Source organism: Teleopsis dalmanni, chromosome 1 (genome assembly GCF_002237135.1).
Source record: "Teleopsis dalmanni isolate 2A chromosome 1, ASM223713v2, whole genome shotgun sequence".
Classification (NCBI taxonomy): domain Eukaryota; kingdom Metazoa; phylum Arthropoda; class Insecta; order Diptera; family Diopsidae; genus Teleopsis; species Teleopsis dalmanni.
In genome coordinates, this window is record NC_051846.1 from 145,783,994 (window position 1) to 145,801,528 (window position 17,535).

The 17,535-nt window shown below is 33.0% G+C and overlaps 2 protein-coding genes across 2 annotated transcripts; one reads left to right on the forward strand and one right to left on the reverse strand.

The window, feature by feature from the left end:
* Positions 1-2,898: 2,898 nt before the first annotated feature.
* LOC119669220 (AP-3 complex subunit mu-2-like) lies at positions 2,899-4,792 on the reverse strand. The gene is made up of 6 exons (XM_038079042.1): positions 4,700-4,792; positions 4,559-4,646; positions 4,163-4,488; positions 3,929-4,088; positions 3,416-3,868; positions 2,899-3,351 (listed from the first exon to the last, which is right to left on the reverse strand). The coding sequence occupies exons 1-6, from the start codon at positions 4,732-4,734 to the stop codon at positions 3,166-3,168; spliced, it is 1,248 nt and encodes a 415-aa protein (XP_037934970.1). The 5' UTR covers positions 4,735-4,792; the 3' UTR covers positions 2,899-3,165.
* A 3,056-nt stretch (positions 4,793-7,848) lies between these two features.
* On the forward strand, positions 7,849-15,946 carry LOC119669221 (protein aubergine-like). Its single transcript, XM_038079043.1, has 11 exons — positions 7,849-7,937; positions 8,906-9,250; positions 9,340-9,418; positions 9,478-9,537; positions 9,616-10,118; positions 10,193-10,385; positions 10,477-10,604; positions 12,171-12,325; positions 12,391-12,780; positions 14,287-14,397; positions 14,458-15,946. The coding sequence occupies exons 2-11, from the start codon at positions 8,924-8,926 to the stop codon at positions 15,353-15,355; spliced, it is 2,844 nt and encodes a 947-aa protein (XP_037934971.1). The 5' UTR covers positions 7,849-7,937; positions 8,906-8,923; the 3' UTR covers positions 15,356-15,946.
* Positions 15,947-17,535: the final 1,589 nt, after the last annotated feature.

The window sequence follows — 17,535 nt, forward strand, 5'->3', positions numbered from 1 at the left end:
GATTTCGTTTGGTAACTGCAACATGCAACGTTGTCAGTTGCGAGTTGCCAGTTACCAGTTGCCAGTTGCCAGTTACCATAATGCACACACAACGATCAACGTACAACATACACGCTGTGGTGGCACGTATGAATGATATGATAACAATGCATTCTTGTCATGACGCGGCTGCACCTTAAAATAATCTCCACACTCGTAACAGAAGACAAAGGCGAAGAACTTATAATTCAGCCTCAGAGAGTCAAGAGTGCCGGCTACACTCCCAATAATTTAGGCAGCGTTTTTTTTTTTTGGTACTCGTATTATATTACAAGTAAAACTGTAAAATCTTTCAACTAAAAAAATGTAATTTCTATTGTCAATGTTTTTTAATTATATTTAAGATGAAACCTTTTTTAATTAAGATTCTGATCACCTGAAAGTACCATTAATTCTTAATCCAACTTTGCATATTTAAAGAAATAAATATATTGTTTAATTTCATCAAAACGAAGATATGTCAAACATATCAGTATTATAGACTCTGAATAGTCCTTTTGAGATCAAGTTATATCATGCCCCTCGATCTGCCAATCAAACCTGTGGACCAGAGCCATATTGTGGATTAAGTTGGTCTACAACTAGGTCTCTGATTGATAAATGGTTTTCAGACGAGAGAAGTCGCTACTACCTGGTAAGGTATCCTTCTTCAACAGAACAGAGTTGAGATTGCTGGTGGGATATTTAACGGGTCACCATGGACTGCGTTATTACCTTAACAAAATGTGTCTGTTCGAAGAGATAGGTTGTTGACTCTGCTTAGAAGCAGACGAGACTTCCAGTAACATTCTCTGTAAGTGCGCAACCCTGATCTGGGCCAGGAGGAGGTCATTGAGTCGAATACTACTCTCCCCTTCTGTTATTAGGAGGTCCTCAACATGTCAGACTGAGTGTACTCAATGCCTACTACATTCTTCACCCAAGACTGGCAGATGTAACAATAGGTTTTTAATAACAACATAGAAACGGTTAGTTTCAGGATTAACCAAAACTATCTTCAGAAGTTACTTGTCTACAACGTCACAAAACTCACATTACTTTAATAATTCAATAAAAAAAGCATAAAGATAAAGAAATAATATTGATTAATATTAAAGTCTCTTAAAAGCCGCAGACACACAATGTGTATAATCATTAAATAAGGACAACGCGTTGAAGAAAACTCTAAAACGACAACGGTACAGATATCAAGCAAAGGATCTAACCCACACACAGATACAGTACACTCTTCGAGACGTAGGTTGGTCCATAACAGGGTTCTCAACAGTCCCCTGCCTAACATTTTGCAGGAGGAAAGACGTCTCCAATGAGCAACAATAACTGTCCTATCTCATTTGAAATTAGGATATAGCCAAGTGCTAAACAGTTACTTGTCACGCATAAACACATCTATCCCAGTGCCCAAACTGCAGCTCTACCCCCCATAACGTCGTTAATCTGCTGTTCTGCTCCTCTACGCATATGAACTTCCAACCAATTGACCTTTCGACCCACCCATTTGAAGTACAGCCGGTTTCCTCCGCATGAATCCATGGTGTTTTCAAATCAAATCCCATCTATCCGTAATCAACTCTTACTCCCTTATCCCTTTCCCTTTCATCTCAAGCATCATCCATCTACATCCTAACCTATGTATGCTTGTCTTGTTAACCTTACATATTAGCTGCTTTCAGATCCCTGCGGGAACCTAAACAACAACAACAAGAGCAAGGGATCTACTATTGGTTATAATAGTTGAAAATGGTGAGAAATTTTTTAAGAAGCTTTAATCCAGAGAGAGTTAGAACGAAATGAAAGAAGAAGGAAATCAAATCACTTTCTTCTAATAAATTTAATCACAACAGTAGAATTTATTTCAGTGATTCTGTGTTTAACGGACTTTTGTTGTCAAACCATTAACGTAAACATCGCTAATAGTTTCAAGTATTAAAGTAACATATGGTAATGCACTGAAACGTACCCAGAAGAGGGGCTTTATTTGCATTTAAAGACTAGTCATAACATATCACACAAAAAATTGATATAACTCCATATGAAAAACTTTCTATAATGTCCAAATTGTGGGAAACATGTTATTATATAGTTTTATATATCAGTTTTATTTCTGACACATAGTGCTGTATGAATTTTTGAATCAATAAATAATGAATGATAATCAAAATAATAAAAAAAAAAGTGTAAGATTTTAGACTTAAGTAATTACTGTCAAATTTTTCAAGTTGAATATAAGTTTATTAAAAAACAATTATATGAAATCAAATGATTTAAAATGTACTAAAGCCCTGATATCATATGATAATCATTGGTTACGGTAGGCACCGCGACTATATACCAAAGCAATTATGTGTTTATAAATGATTAAGTGCCGCTCAACACTCTCCCAACAAAATTTCACTGTTCTCAAGAACAACGCAACAAAGGAACTTTTCTAGGAACGTGGAAAATTTCCAACTTAAAAAAATTACTAATACTTTATAGAACAAATTGTAAGACTTCTTGTAATTCTCCATATATTAACTAGCCGATCTCAACTGCAAAATCTTCAACACACTAATATATGAAAGTCAAAAACAAATCTGCAATTTAGCACGTCACACTAGAATGCAATAAGAACTGTAAAATAAAATGATTATAACAGTTAAATATATAATATTATTATAATAAAGTTTTATTTATAACAGTCGTTAAGAACTTTACATATTGTAGTATTACGTTTCCATTTACAACATAAATAAAATTTCTATATTATTGTCTGAGAATACAATATAGAAATTTTTCACATAATTTAAAAATAACATTTATTATTAATTCAGTTAAAAATTATGTATTAATATACATAACAATAAATCGTTTAAAGCTTGCGCTATATCAAGATTTTCGAACACGTTCGTTACATATTCAATATGTTGGAATAAATATTTTGAATATATAATAATTTATATGCACAACTGGCATGTATAAATACTTCCTTAAAAGTAAATAATGTATTTTATATGAATCAATCATGCGAAATTTTACAATAGCAATAGCTTTTCGAGATTTTTAATTTCTTTTCTACTTTCAATATAAATTTTTTTAAGTAGCTAATATAACAGAAAGAATTATTGGAATTGTATTTTACTCATCTCACATTCGGACTTGGAATTTGCCTGCCTTAGTTATATATTTAACTCCTTTAAAAGGCTTATATTTTTCACCATACATATCTAATCGATTTACTTTCAAACCAGACACAGCTAGCTGTGATATAGTAAATTGCACATTGATTGAAGGATTTGCATCGATGTTTGTACTGCCAGGCGTAATGGATACCTAATTCAACATAAAGTGTGAATATGAACAGAAAATATTCCATCTACATAAATTGTTAACTTACGGTTCCTCTTATGTTTGGTAGTTTAGTTACATCTATACGCCCCACATCCCAAGATAAGGTTTTTGTTACGGAGTCAAATGTATATTTGCCTTGATTCGGCGTTAAAACACAATTCAAAACACATTTTGGCATTGTTATTTCTAATTTGACTTTATCAACTGTGCGTCCGAGAGTAGTGCGAGGACCCACTGTCAAATCTAAACGTCCTTGTTCACCAGTCTTAATCGAGAAATTATGACGTATGTATATGGGAATAGCAACGACTGATTGTGCGCTTATGTGATATGACATCAAACGAAAATTACCATCAGGTGGTATGAAGGATAAGAGTCTCTCAGCTTCCCAACGTTTAAAGCGTACGCAAGGATGAAATGAGACATCATCAAATAAACGCGGATTCATGAAAGAGAGTGTTAAATCGGGCATGCCAGACAACTTAATGCAGCAATCAATCTAAAAATATTAAATAATGATTTAGTGTAATAAAAAGTTTTATAACATATGTCCCCTTACATAGCCCTGAATTTCAGCGAAAACTGTTGAACCAGATTTATCTATTATAGCATCAACTTCTTCAATGACATCGAAGTATGCTTCATTGTTATTATAACGTACACCGCTACGACGCCATGGTATGGCGGACAATTGACCCGATGGCAATGTTGTACTGACACTATTTTTTTAATTATGAAACATGAAGAGAAATGTTATTATTGTAATTTAAAGAATATATCTATATGTATTTACTTGCTCTTTCCAGTTACAGTATTGGCAATAGTACGCAAAATGTTCGGTGGCTTGATCAACTCTTTCAATATGTTACTTTCTGTTGCCAAAGGAAAACCATTGTCTAACATTTCATCTAAAAGTTCGTAAACAACAACACAGTTTTCTTTAATAACATTTTCTGAACAATCTCCAAAGTAATCCTCGAATGTGTCGACTACACGATGTAAGAATTCTATAACAAAGAGTGGCGGCACCTCCTGCTTGCACGCAGCGACCAAAGACACACCACAACGCTGTACAGTAATCAAATAATAATGTGGTGTAGAAATAACTGGTGGCACATCCTAGTTCATATTAATTGTATTATTCAGTTTATTTATTCAGTTTAATATATATGACAAGATTTATATTTACATATGGTGCATTACGCTGCTCATCGAGGAAGTAATCACAAACTGATCGTGAGACAACTGAACGCCAGTGTTTCTCCAAGAAAACATCTCTAAAATAATAATTCTTATAATTATTATAACGCCAAAAAAGTATTTTGCTTACCCGCTGTTATTAATAATAAACAAACTGTGTATCATATTGAAATTTTACAGTTTTTTTTTATATAAATCAGAAGAAATTGTCGCTACACGTAAACAAATTTGCAAGAAGAATAACCAAGTATGGTGAAAATAAAACAGCTGTTAGTGATGCCACATTATAGTTAAGAATTGTAAGTTAATGTTAAAAAGAATTTATTATATATATTAATATAATTATTTTTAATTAAACTATTTTAATTAAAGAATTAGTCATATATAAAAGAAGTCATATGTAAAATAAACGTATAATTTTAAATGTAATGAATTTACCACTCAACTATACTGCTAAGTACTGCAATATTCAATTCAATTTAATTCAACATTTATTTACTTCTGCTTATATGCTTAAAGTCGAAACCGAAGGAGATATATATATAAGCTAAATTAGACTAAAGTCGTGTGCGAGTTAGGCTAAGTTGATGCTAAACCAAATGGGAGATTTTTTGGGATTTTTTGCACTGCACACATTTTGCCATTTATCAACACGTATCGACACATCAATACATTATCGACACAACTTAGAATTTCCCTCATTTAGAACGCAACTTAGCCTAACTCGCACACGACCTAAGTTGTAATTAGACTAAATTGATGATTTTGTTAAAATATAAATATGTCTTAATAATAATATATAAGCACTGCAATATACATATATATTTAACTTTGAATATAAAGCATATCATATAATTTAAATAAAAATATTATGAACTAATTTATTTCTAAAACAGTGATTATTTTTATTATATATAAGCCGTGCGCGAGTAAATTGATGAATTAATAATACCGATATATTATGTGGGTATGGCAGCGAATCTTGGTATTTACCAAAAATTCGAGTGGGGTAAATCAGATAAAAATTAGATAAATTAGGTATTACCATCATGAAAAATAAAATGTTTAATAAATAAATAAATATATATGAAAACGTGTAACCAAATATAATAAATAAGTGCAATAAATAAATATGTGTATAAGTACAGTGCAAAAAATCCCTAGGATATTTCAATTTACTTTACCTCAAATTATTCGAACTCTCACACGGCCATAATAGAATTAACAAAATTTATTTTACATATTATTAAGGCCGTCTGCAAGTTCGTGTAAATTAATGGTAAATTGAGGGAAATAGTAAATTATGTCGATATGGCAGCAAATGTTGGTATTTACCAGAATTTCGAGTAGGGTAAATTAGATAAAATTAGGTGTTAGAAAAATTAGGTATTACCATCATGAACATTTTATAAGATGTTTAATAAATAAATTTGAAAACTTTAAACCAAAAATAATAAATAAGTGCAATAAATTAATATTTGCATAAGTACAGTGCAAAAAGCACCTAGGAAATTTCAATTTAATTTACCTCAATTTAATTATCAATTTTATATAACCTATTTATATACAAAATGTAATTTGCTTGCATTATGTTCTTATATGCAAGATCTGTTATTTGCCAAAACATAACATTTGACAGATTGCAACAATGATGCTAATGTCTCGCTATGCGAATATACGCCAAAATGCGTTTTTTACCACACTTACGAGCCACCGAAAACGCTTATGATTAACAGCCAAATTTAGTCCGGTACTTGTGTTTTTAAACCAGAAAACATCTTCAATGTCTATTTGAAATATTTTTAAGTTTAAAATTTAAACCATGTACATATGTATATTCATATAAAAACATATGATAAATAACGAATTTTTTGAACATCTTTATTATTTAAGTTATTTAATACTAATTTTAATTAATTGTTTATATGTTTTAAGATATCTTTGTTTATACATTGTGACCGAAAAGCTTTCGGAAATTCTCATTTAAAATTCGCGCGCTGTATATTTTTCGATATTTTAAGTTTATGTAGTTTGGCAAGCACTGTCCTTAATTACTACTATGCAAAAATGAGCGCGAATCTGTCGGACAGTTCGTTTACGGCAGCTGTTGAAACCAGTTCACCTCAGTAGTGCGTTGCGAAAAAAACAATGGAAAAAAATATTGAACAAAGAGTTTGCATCAAATTTTGTTTTTCGAACGAAATTTCGTGTGCAGAATCGTTGCGAATGCTACAAAAGGCTTATGGGGAATCAGTTTTATCGAAAACTCAAGTTTATGAGTGGTACAAAGCCTTTCAGGACTGTCGTACGACCGTCGAAGACATGCCGCGTTCTGGACGACCTTCGACCTCTACCACCGACGAAAACATTGAAAAGGCAAAGGAAATCGTGTTCAAAAATCCTCATGTGAGTGTTAGAGAGATAGCACGAGAGCTAGGCATCGGTCGTGAGATGGCTCGTTTGATTTTGGTGGACAATTTGTGTATGCGACGTGTCAACGCCCGGCTTGTTCCGATTCACCTCAATTTGTTCAACATTATCAACGATTTTAAGGCCAAACATTCAATAAATACCATCGAACAGCCACCGTATTCACCTGATCTTGCACCGTGTGACTTTTTCCTGTTTCCCAACCTCAAATTACCACTCAGAGGAACGCGTTTTGAATCCATAGAAGACGTAAAACAGAATTCGCAGAGGGAACTCAAAGCCATACCGGAAAGCGCCTATAAAAAATGTTTTGATGATTGGAAGAAACGTTGGCATTTGTGTATCGCTTCCTAATGGGAGCATATTTTGAAGGAGATTAAAATAAATATTGATGAAGATTAAGAATTTTGCGTTTTATTTAAAATTTTCCGGAAACTTTTCGGTCACAATGTATATATACATATTTATAATTTATATTTTGAGATACATATATGTATTCATATTTACACTAATATATTGCATATATGTTTTAAAATATCTTTGTTTATATTTATATTTATTTATTATCTATATTTTGATATATATGTTTTAATATTTACACTAATATATTGCATATATGTTTCAAGATATCTATGTTCATATTTATACTAACGAAATGTAATGCTGATCTAATTGTAAACAAAAATAAAAATAATTTATTGCATAAATACGGATTGCCAAAAAATACTTATTGGCAATATTTGCAACAAATTGATCTTATTTGAAGCGAATGGCATATATAGAATTTTTCGCTGCAAATTACTACGCAACAGTTTGTTGTTATCGATAGTTTACCATCCTTAACTAAATCGACGCTAATCATTCAATGCTGTCATAGCTTTCTTTCATACTGAACCGCGAAGATCATCACTTCATACAATTTCAAACATTTAGTTAAGGTGAGTTAAAATCATAGATATTAATTTTTATGTGCAGAGATTTATTAAAAATATTATAATCTATCATTTGCGGTTAAGTGTTTAAGAAAAATTTCAAATTAAATTAGTTTAAGTGATATTTGTGTAAGATCTTTTGTAAAATGTAGGATATTTTCTAGTTTTACAATGATTGTGAAATGAACAGAATTTTTAAAAATTAATTGCGCTGTTTCAAAAATTATTTTTTAAATGGAATTAAATATTGTTTAAAATTTTGCTAATTGTGCAATGGTGTGCATTATAACACGTTTTCTTTTTTTTTTTTTTGTTGTTTTTGCTGAGCGTCGTCTCGGGTAACAGTAAACCATGCCGTCTATCCTTTTTTCCACGTAAGGAACAGTGGCACAAAAAAGAATAAAAAGAGCAACAGTTTTTGAAGCAACTGGTAGTAGAAGTGAATGATTAGAAAATGTATAAATTCATGTTTTGCATTCAATTTTAAATATATAAAATTATATATTTATTTTAATGGTAATTTGTTTAATGCTTTTTGTTGTTATTTTGTGGTCTTATATGCAACGATCTTCATTCCATGCAGTTGCACATGATAAAGAAAACATTGGCATGTACATGTGTATATGTATGTGTAAACATATATTTTTTTTTTTTTTGGTTTTTGCTTATCTTTCATTTGAACTATGCAGTAATGCTTTTAATACAAATTTTCAAATATAAGTAAAAAAAAAAACATAAATTCAAAATGGCAGAGCCAAGTGTAAAATGTCAAACAATTGTCAGAATGTGCTGCCATCGGCGACGCAATAAGGGGAAGCCGCTTTGCTATTGTGTTTGGTGTCGTATTTAGTAAAGCAAAGCTGCAGTTAAATACGAAGAATTAAAATTCCAATAAATTTTGGAATTGATTTTTGCATAAATGCATATTAAAATAATTGTCAATTATTTTATTAAAACATAATTTAATTTTAAAGTTTTAATACATCTTTAAAATGCAACGCGGAAGAGGCTCGGAATATAGAGGTGGTGGAGGAGAACGCGGAAGAAGTTCTGAAAATAGAGGAGGAGACAGAGGTAGACGTGGAGGCGGTAATGGTGGTGGCGGCGGCGGCGGTTATCGTGGCAACCGCGGTGGTGGTGATGGTGGCGGCGGCGGTTATCGTGGCAACCGCGGTGATGGTGGCGGCAACCGTGGCTGGCAACCTCGCGGCGGCGGTGGTGGCCAACGTGGTGGTCCACGCGGTGGTGGAGAACGTAGCACTGGCACGTATCGTGGGCGCGGTGATGGACTTGGCTGTTATCCTGCCTCTGAATCATCTGTAAGTAAAAATAATAGTAATTTTAATAATAGTAAATTTAAAATATTTACATTATAACATTTAATTAATTTGTATTCATTTGATTTTAGAGTTCTGGTGGTTTGCCATCAACAGCAAGTTGGGGACGTTCTCATCAGTCTGATGAGTCCCTTTCTAGTGGAATTATGAGTATGTCATAAAATATATAATTTAATCAGGCTTGTGTTGATGTGAATATTTTCCTTTAGGTGGTTCTTCCAGTTCAAACGTTGGTCAAAGTCGTGACAACACTGAGGCAACAACTATTGGTATGCATATATAATTACGATTGTTCTTTAGGTGATATTTTATATTATTTCTTTATGTTGTTGTGTCCATATCTATAGCTGCAATTGACCAATTACGTGGAGGTGTGCGGGGTAAACGTGTTTTAACTGACGTTATACAACACACTCGACCAGTGTCGTGCGTAAATAAACAAGGTGCAGTTGGTCGTCCAGTTATGGTTCAGACTAACTATTTTCGTCTATTAAAAACACCGGAATGGGTTATACATCAGTACCGTGTTGATTTTGCACCAGAAGTCGATTTGTTACATGTACGTCGTGGAATGATAGGACAGCATAAAGATTTGTTTGGAGGTTACGTTTTTGATGGTACTTTGTTATTTTCAACACAAAATTTGAAAAGTATAATGGTAAATGATGTCCATGAGATACTAACAAAGGATCGTGCAGAAAACACAGTACAAATTAAAATTAAACATGTTGGCATAGTAGAGTCGACTGACATGCAACAGATGCAAGTACTCAACTTGATTTTACGTCGATCTATGGAAGGCTTGAAACTACAACAATTGAATCGAAATTTCTTTGATCCAGTAGCTAAAGTAAGTTTAGTATAATTGTTAAATAAAGTCTATTTAACAAATAGTTTTAATTATTTTTTTTTATTTCATTCTAGATACGCATTGAGAATTTCCGTTTGGAAATTTGGCCGGGATACATTACCTCGATTCGTCAGCATGAGCTGGATGTATTGATGTGTGCTGAAATCGCACATAAGGTTTTACGCACTGATACAATTTACAACATTTTGACTCAATTAGTGAAAGAGTCGTCAGATTATCAGAACGCATTTAAGGCAGAAGTAATTGGTAGGTAGTACATAGTAATACATATTAGTACATTGTAATATGTAGAATGATTGTCAATACTTTAACTAAAAATACTTAAACCTTGTTACAGGCATGGTAGTAATCACTGATTACAACAACAAAACATACCGTGTGAGTGATGTAGATTTTGGTATGTCGCCCAGATCCACTTTCAAACAAAAGGAAAAAGATGTCACATTCGCAGATTACTACAAACAAGTAAGCAGAAATTCTCTTATAACAAATATATAGTCTTAGTAGCATGATTTTATGTAGAATGATTTTATTTAATCATTTTTATATTTAAAAAAATTTATGAAATACTAGATATCTTGGCAAACGTTGTTCTGCCATATAAATTAGTTCTAGTGATTATTTTTTTTTTTTGTATATAAAAGAACAAATGTTTTGTGAATGTGTGAGAATGGGTTGTATGATAAAAAGAGGAATTGAGTGCTGTAGACGATGATCGCCGATAAAAAGAAAAAAAACACCAACCATTCGTTTTCTTAATTCAATATATTTCATTAAAATAACGGACATATTCCTTGTTTGATCTCTTAAAAGTTAAATTTAAATTATTAAATTATGAAAATGAAAAATAAAGTAAATCAATATAAATTTCAAAGAGATATAGAGTGCGCGATATTTTTTGAGAGTCCATCTTCAGCTAACACAAATAGGCTTCATAGTTTGCATACGCGAGAACATGTCACAATGCCCAAACATCGTTTGTTTGGTCTTCCCACTTATTGATGGTAAATGTGAAAGCCAATCTAGTAGGAAATTGAAGCGTTTGTGGGAATTATACGAATTCGTGGCAGTAAAACATTGGAACTTGTTATTGAAAATGATGGTTTCAATTTTTTAATTACCAATCGCGTACCATTGCATAGCCGTGCTGGGTTTAAGCAAAATAACCGGCGATCCAACTTACAGTCATTACAGTCATAGAATGAAATCCAGTTTACTGTCAGGAATCTTATTATTTAATTTAAGTATTCTATTTCACTCCATGCATTTACACCAAACTGTAAACTGTAACCTACACTGTACAAATGCAAAAACCAAATTGAACTCACAATATAATCCTACTTCTCGCCATCTTGCCCAGATGGCCGCCTGTCATCATCGACTGTCAAACGAGAGGGTTGCCAGTTGAAATTATATTACACCAGTGAGTTTAAAAACTCTGCTGGAGATAATTTACAGTTTTGAATCTTCAGGCGTGCCGATGAGCAAACTATAGAATGGCTCTGGTGGTTTCTTAATTTCTGGTAGTTGCACTTTTTCTAATGCGCAACACATCACGGCTGACTCTTGTTTGAATTTCAGTGCATGACAATAAGTGCATTTCCCACCGACGCTCACTGCTTCTCTTTCCTTCTCTTTCGTGTTATGAATATAGCCTTGCTTTGTCCATGTTAATTTTAATTTTCCATTTGTGAAAGTATTCCACCATGGGATCTATATTTCCCTGTAAGGTGTTGCTTATATTTATGGCATCAAATATATAAAAACATTTATGTCCAAAAAAATAAAAATATTTTTCTGCATGGGGACACCCTAATCACTTTAGCGGTATGAAATATACTATACGATCTATTCTCATACCTACCAAAATATACATAAAGAGTTTCATGAAAACCGGTCGAGCTGTTTCGGAGGATTTTAAACACTAACAACGTGATACGAGATTTTTATATATTAGATTAGATTAGATTATAACTTTATTTATAAGGCCTAACAATAGCATATATTTAACTATTGATTTCTTTATTATAGCGTTACAATCTCACAATTCGCGATTTGAATCAACCTCTCTTGATATCGAAGCCTACCGAAAAAAATATTAGAGGTGGTCAGGATGATTTAATAATATTAGTTCCAGAATTGACACGTGCTACTGGCCTGAATGATACTATGCGTGCGGACTGGAGGTAATTGTTTTTAGAATAAATAAAAATCAATTTATTTAATTAAATATAAATTTGCTTTTTTACAGATTAATGAAAGCAATACATGAGCATGCTCGTTTAAATCCAGATCGTCGTATTGAGCGTTTGAGAGTTTTCAATGAACGTTTGCAGCGTTCGGCGGATAGTATGAACGTTATGAAAGCTTGGGATGTAACCCTGGATAAAAAATTACTTGAAGTTCCTGCTCGCGTTTTGAATTCAGAAAAAATATTGTTTGGCCGAAATGCAAAGTATGAGTGCGATGAAAAAGCTGATTGGTCTCGTGAATTCCGATCCAATCAGATGTATGCACAAACGGATATTAAACGCTGGTTCGTAATCGTTACTGGACGAAATGTACGTGAAGCTCAGAATTTCGTCAAAACGTGTCAACGGGTAGCTGGCGGCATGAAGATGCAAATTGATGAACCAAACTAGTAAGTAATTAACTAAATGTGTATATTTGAATAACTATTTAAATACTTTAAGTATATTTTAAAACACTAAGCTATATAGTCCTGTCGTTTCAATATAATTTTTTTTGGTCACACATATTTTTTATCAGTCATTTTTTAGTCAAACATATTTTTGGTCAATCCATTTTTTGGACATTAGAAATTTTGGTCAATCATTTTTTTGGTCAGTCACTTTTTTGGTTCATCATTATTTTCGTTCAACATATTTTAGGTTAGTTTATACTGGCAATCCTAATAATTCACTTGGGCCAATTGGTGGTTTACTGTATAAGACCGCAAAGCTTTAAAAACTAGCTCTCGACCCTTTGGCGAGCCTAAAATGCTCTTTGAAGAGTTCAATGTGCAATAAATTTGCTATTTATATTATTAAATATAATTCACTTTCCTTTAGTAACAGATATGTTTAGAAGGGATAATGTGCTAGCAGTAAAAAAAAATTATATTATGTATTTAGAGGACTAAAATTTAGTGTGGCCCACGTTAAAAAAAAAATTTAATTCAGAAACGATTGGGGATGCCTGTCCTAAAGCCACTTGTCTTTTCCGACGACCAAGCGTTTGTGACCATTCTCGATAAGAGCCATGTTAGTGTCTGTAAAGAAGAAGAAATTATACGACGATACTTGTTTTTTAGGTTGTGAGTGGGTAATTGATGAGTGAAGAAGGCGGGGAATATTATAGGGAATGTGGATGGATTGGGGATTTATTTTAGTGAAGCTTGCTATACTCGTTACGTATTTTGATTGCAGATAGTACAGTTCCACGATCAGTAATTGCAAAATAGTTTGTTTAAGCAGACCTTTAGATATATTTGAACGAAAAGTTTTCTGTGCCCATCTCGCAAAAATGTCTCTAATGTTTAAGTTTAATGGAATATTTTTCAAATATGCGGTTAAGGAAACTCTTCCAGTTCTCAGTCTCAGGAAGCTATCTGAATTTCATACAATGATCGTACAATGTTATAGGATGCTTATTATTTGTTGTTGGAGTTAAAGTTGTAATCAACACCGACCCGACCTCAAAAACTATTTAATAAAATCATAACAAATTTTACGAAATGGCATAGAATGGGAAAGCGATGAAATGTGAGAAGAGTAAAAGGTATTAATCTTGAACCTAATCAGAGTCCACATAAAAAAACAATCCCAGATTTTCGTTCCAAAAGGAGCTTATGTCTAAGATATATGCATGTGTATACCAAGATTTTGTTGTTGTTCTAACCTGCGGAGACTTGCTTGTGAAATCTCTTTGTGGGGTTTTGAACGGCACTTGGTCGTCGAAATTGGCGAGTGGTTCTGAGACGTAGATCCGACCAATCTTGGGATGATTTTTCTAAATTGTAACTCTTATGATCACATTTAAAGTCAGCTATCTACCATTATTATGTCACAATTACGATATATATAGTATTTACATATTCAGCTATTTTGATGTCTCTTTTAATGTTCTTTTTTGTTTTATTTTACAGTATCGAAATGAAGGATGACAGAAATAATTCTTATGCTTCAGCTATAGATGTTGCTGCATCTCAGGATCCGCAGATCATTATGGCGGTACTTTTCAGTCCCAACGAAGAAAAGTAAATATAAAATATTTCTAAATAATAACACCATTATTGATATTATTTATTGATTTGCAGATATGCTGTAATTAAGAAAAAGTGTTGCGTTGATAGAGCAGTTGCTTCACAAGTTGTGACTATGAAGGTTATTGCACCACGCCCAGAAAAGTCGGCTGGTCTAATGTCAATAGCAACGAAGGTTGTCATTCAAATGAACGCTAAATTGCGCGGAATTCCATGGATGATTGATATGCCTAATCTTGGTATTATGACATGCGGTTTTGATGTATGTCATTCAACTAAAAATAAAAATAACTCATATGGCGCATTTGTTTCAACAATGGACATAAGGAAATCTTCGAGATATTATTCATCAGTCCAAGAACATGTAAAAGGCCAAGAATTATCAAATTATTTAACGCTAAGTGTAGCGAACTCTTTACGAGCATATCTGGAGGAGCATCAATGCTTGCCTGAACGTATAGTATTTTATCGCGATGGAGTTGGTGATGGTCAGCTGCACCAAGTTGTAAACCATGAAGTTAAAGCTCTAGTCAATAGATTAGACGAAATATATAGTAGCAAGGGAAGTGCACCACCACGCTTTGCATTTATAGTTGTATCCAAAAGAATCAATACGCGATACTTTCTTAAAGGTCGCAATCCTCCACCTGGTACCGTTGTGGACGATATTATTACTTTACCAGAGCGTTATGACTTTTATTTAGTGTCGCAGTCTGTATTCCAAGGTACAGTCTCTCCTACCAACTATAACGTTATACACGATACAACAGGCTTCAAGCCAGAACATATTCAAATGCTTAGTTACAAAATGACTCACATGTATTATAATTGGGCTGGTACCTGCCGCGTACCTGCAGTGTGTCAATATGCTCATAAATTGGCATTCTTGGTAGGTGAGAACATCATGCGTGCTCCATCTACTGCACTCGAGAAGAATTTATATTTCTTGTAAGAAATAAAAAAAAACATTCTGTATATATATATCTATATACATATATATATATCTAATATTAAGTACATTTTTTCTTTATAATTCCATTTAATTTTTATTTTATATTAGTTGACGGCGCTAAAGACGCTTCAAATTTACTTTTTATTTAATTTGTTGCACACTGAGGTAACATAAGTGCTAAAATAATACCTCATACTTGAGTTTAATGAACAAACTTTTGCTAACTATTTGCTTTAATTTGAATATTTTTTTATAAAAAACAAAACAAAAAACAAATGAAATATCAAAAATTTGAATTTAATTCAAACAAAAACATTTAGATTCCATTTTCGTTTGGTGTACTTTACCTCACAACTCGAATGTTGTAGATATTTTTCCTATGAGGACATTCCATATGTTCCTGAAATAATTTACCAAAATATGAATCTGTTTTTGTTTAAAGATTTTATAGAATAAGAATAAATATTATCGTATCCATTAAGTTTATTTTTGCGAATTGATTTACTTTTATAAATTCATTATAATTTTGTAAATTCAATACACTTTTTTATTATCATTACATTTTATAAATTTTTTGAATAAACTATTAACGAACATATAATCTAGTGTTTTTTTTGTTGTCCTTTGGATCTTTTAGAATCCTTTCTGGTATCATCATTCAATATAAACTAAATATTGAATAACTAATTATTCATTAATACAAACTTTAGTATTTTAATTTATAATTTTCCCTCTGCCATCACTTCCGCTCAGATGCAAAGAATACGCCTGTTTGAGCGGAAACTTCTTCGCAAGCGTAATGGCAAGTACTTCTCCATATCAACTCTCTACAACAACGCCAAGATCACTCGTGTTAACGAGTATCTTCTGTCACTCGCCCGTAGGCATCTCACCCGGCTCCATGACCTTCCCCCCGACGTGTCTACTCCTCTCACTCTTCCAGAAGACCTTGTTGTAGCTTTGCGCTGTAACCCCCTCAATACCTGACCCACTACTTCAATGAAGTGGACCATAACCTCTCCACTATCCCCTTATATAACCGCGGCTTTCGTGACCCTAGTCACAAAGTATATTGTTGATTCAACAACCGCTAGTTAGCCGTAACCCCTTTCCCTTCTATAACGCCCTTCCTACCTAGTTCATGCCCTTGCTTTCTGATTTAGATGAGCCTAGTTCTACCTAGTGAACTATCTAAATCTATTTTCTCATTCCTCTTTCCCATGATTACTGGAATGAAGTTTCCACATTATTGTGGAAAGCTTCTCCTTTCATTCCTAAGAGGTGGTTTTAGTGGGTTCAAGTCTCACCACACTGTGGCTTTCGATGCTTTCCACCTACTGCAAAAAAAAAGCACAGATACAACAGCGCATTGGGTATGTTTTTAAATCTATCTAAAATCTGTTCCACAAACATTCTTAAACATGCACTGGGAAGAGAATCGTCAATAAAGTTTTAAAATTCTCTTAGATTCGTAAAAATGTCTACTACAAATTTGCATATAATAAAGATTTGAAGTAGATATTTTCGTCCGAAAACTTTAGATCTATATGTAACTTCTAATCAGTCAGAGTAACCTATGTTAGGTTAGGTTATACCGGCGATCCCTAGTGAATCCGCTTAGGGCTATTGGCCCATAGGAAAAACTCATGATTTAAAACCACCTAAAACCTTTGGCGAAGCATAAAATGCTATTTAAACTAACTTAAATTAATATTTTATGAGCCAAATAACATATATTTAATTAAGCACTTATACTCTTTTTTAACTCGAGGTTTCTTCAAAACCCCTCTCTACACCTTGACTGGATTATTGTTTATCACTTCATCAGACTAAGCAATAATTGACCTCAGATCTGCACACCTCCTAGAGGAGCTTGTAACCATTCTGAGATTCGATAACGCGGTGTTGGTAAGTCTGTCAGTTTTTGCAAATAATTTCAGGGCTCTATCCTTTATATATTTTTTAATGGGATCAATCTTGATCTCCCTGAGGATGTCATTTGTCCTAATGTACCATGGAACTTTGAACAGTCTTCTCAGAGCCTGGCTTTGTGCAATTTTTAGCTGGTGCTTGTTTGTATATTGCGTGAACCAACCACATCATTTAATCTGCCAAGAATTACCCTTTCGGCAAGCTTTTCTATAATAGGTTTATTGGGTGCCAGTTCTGCGGCAATTATG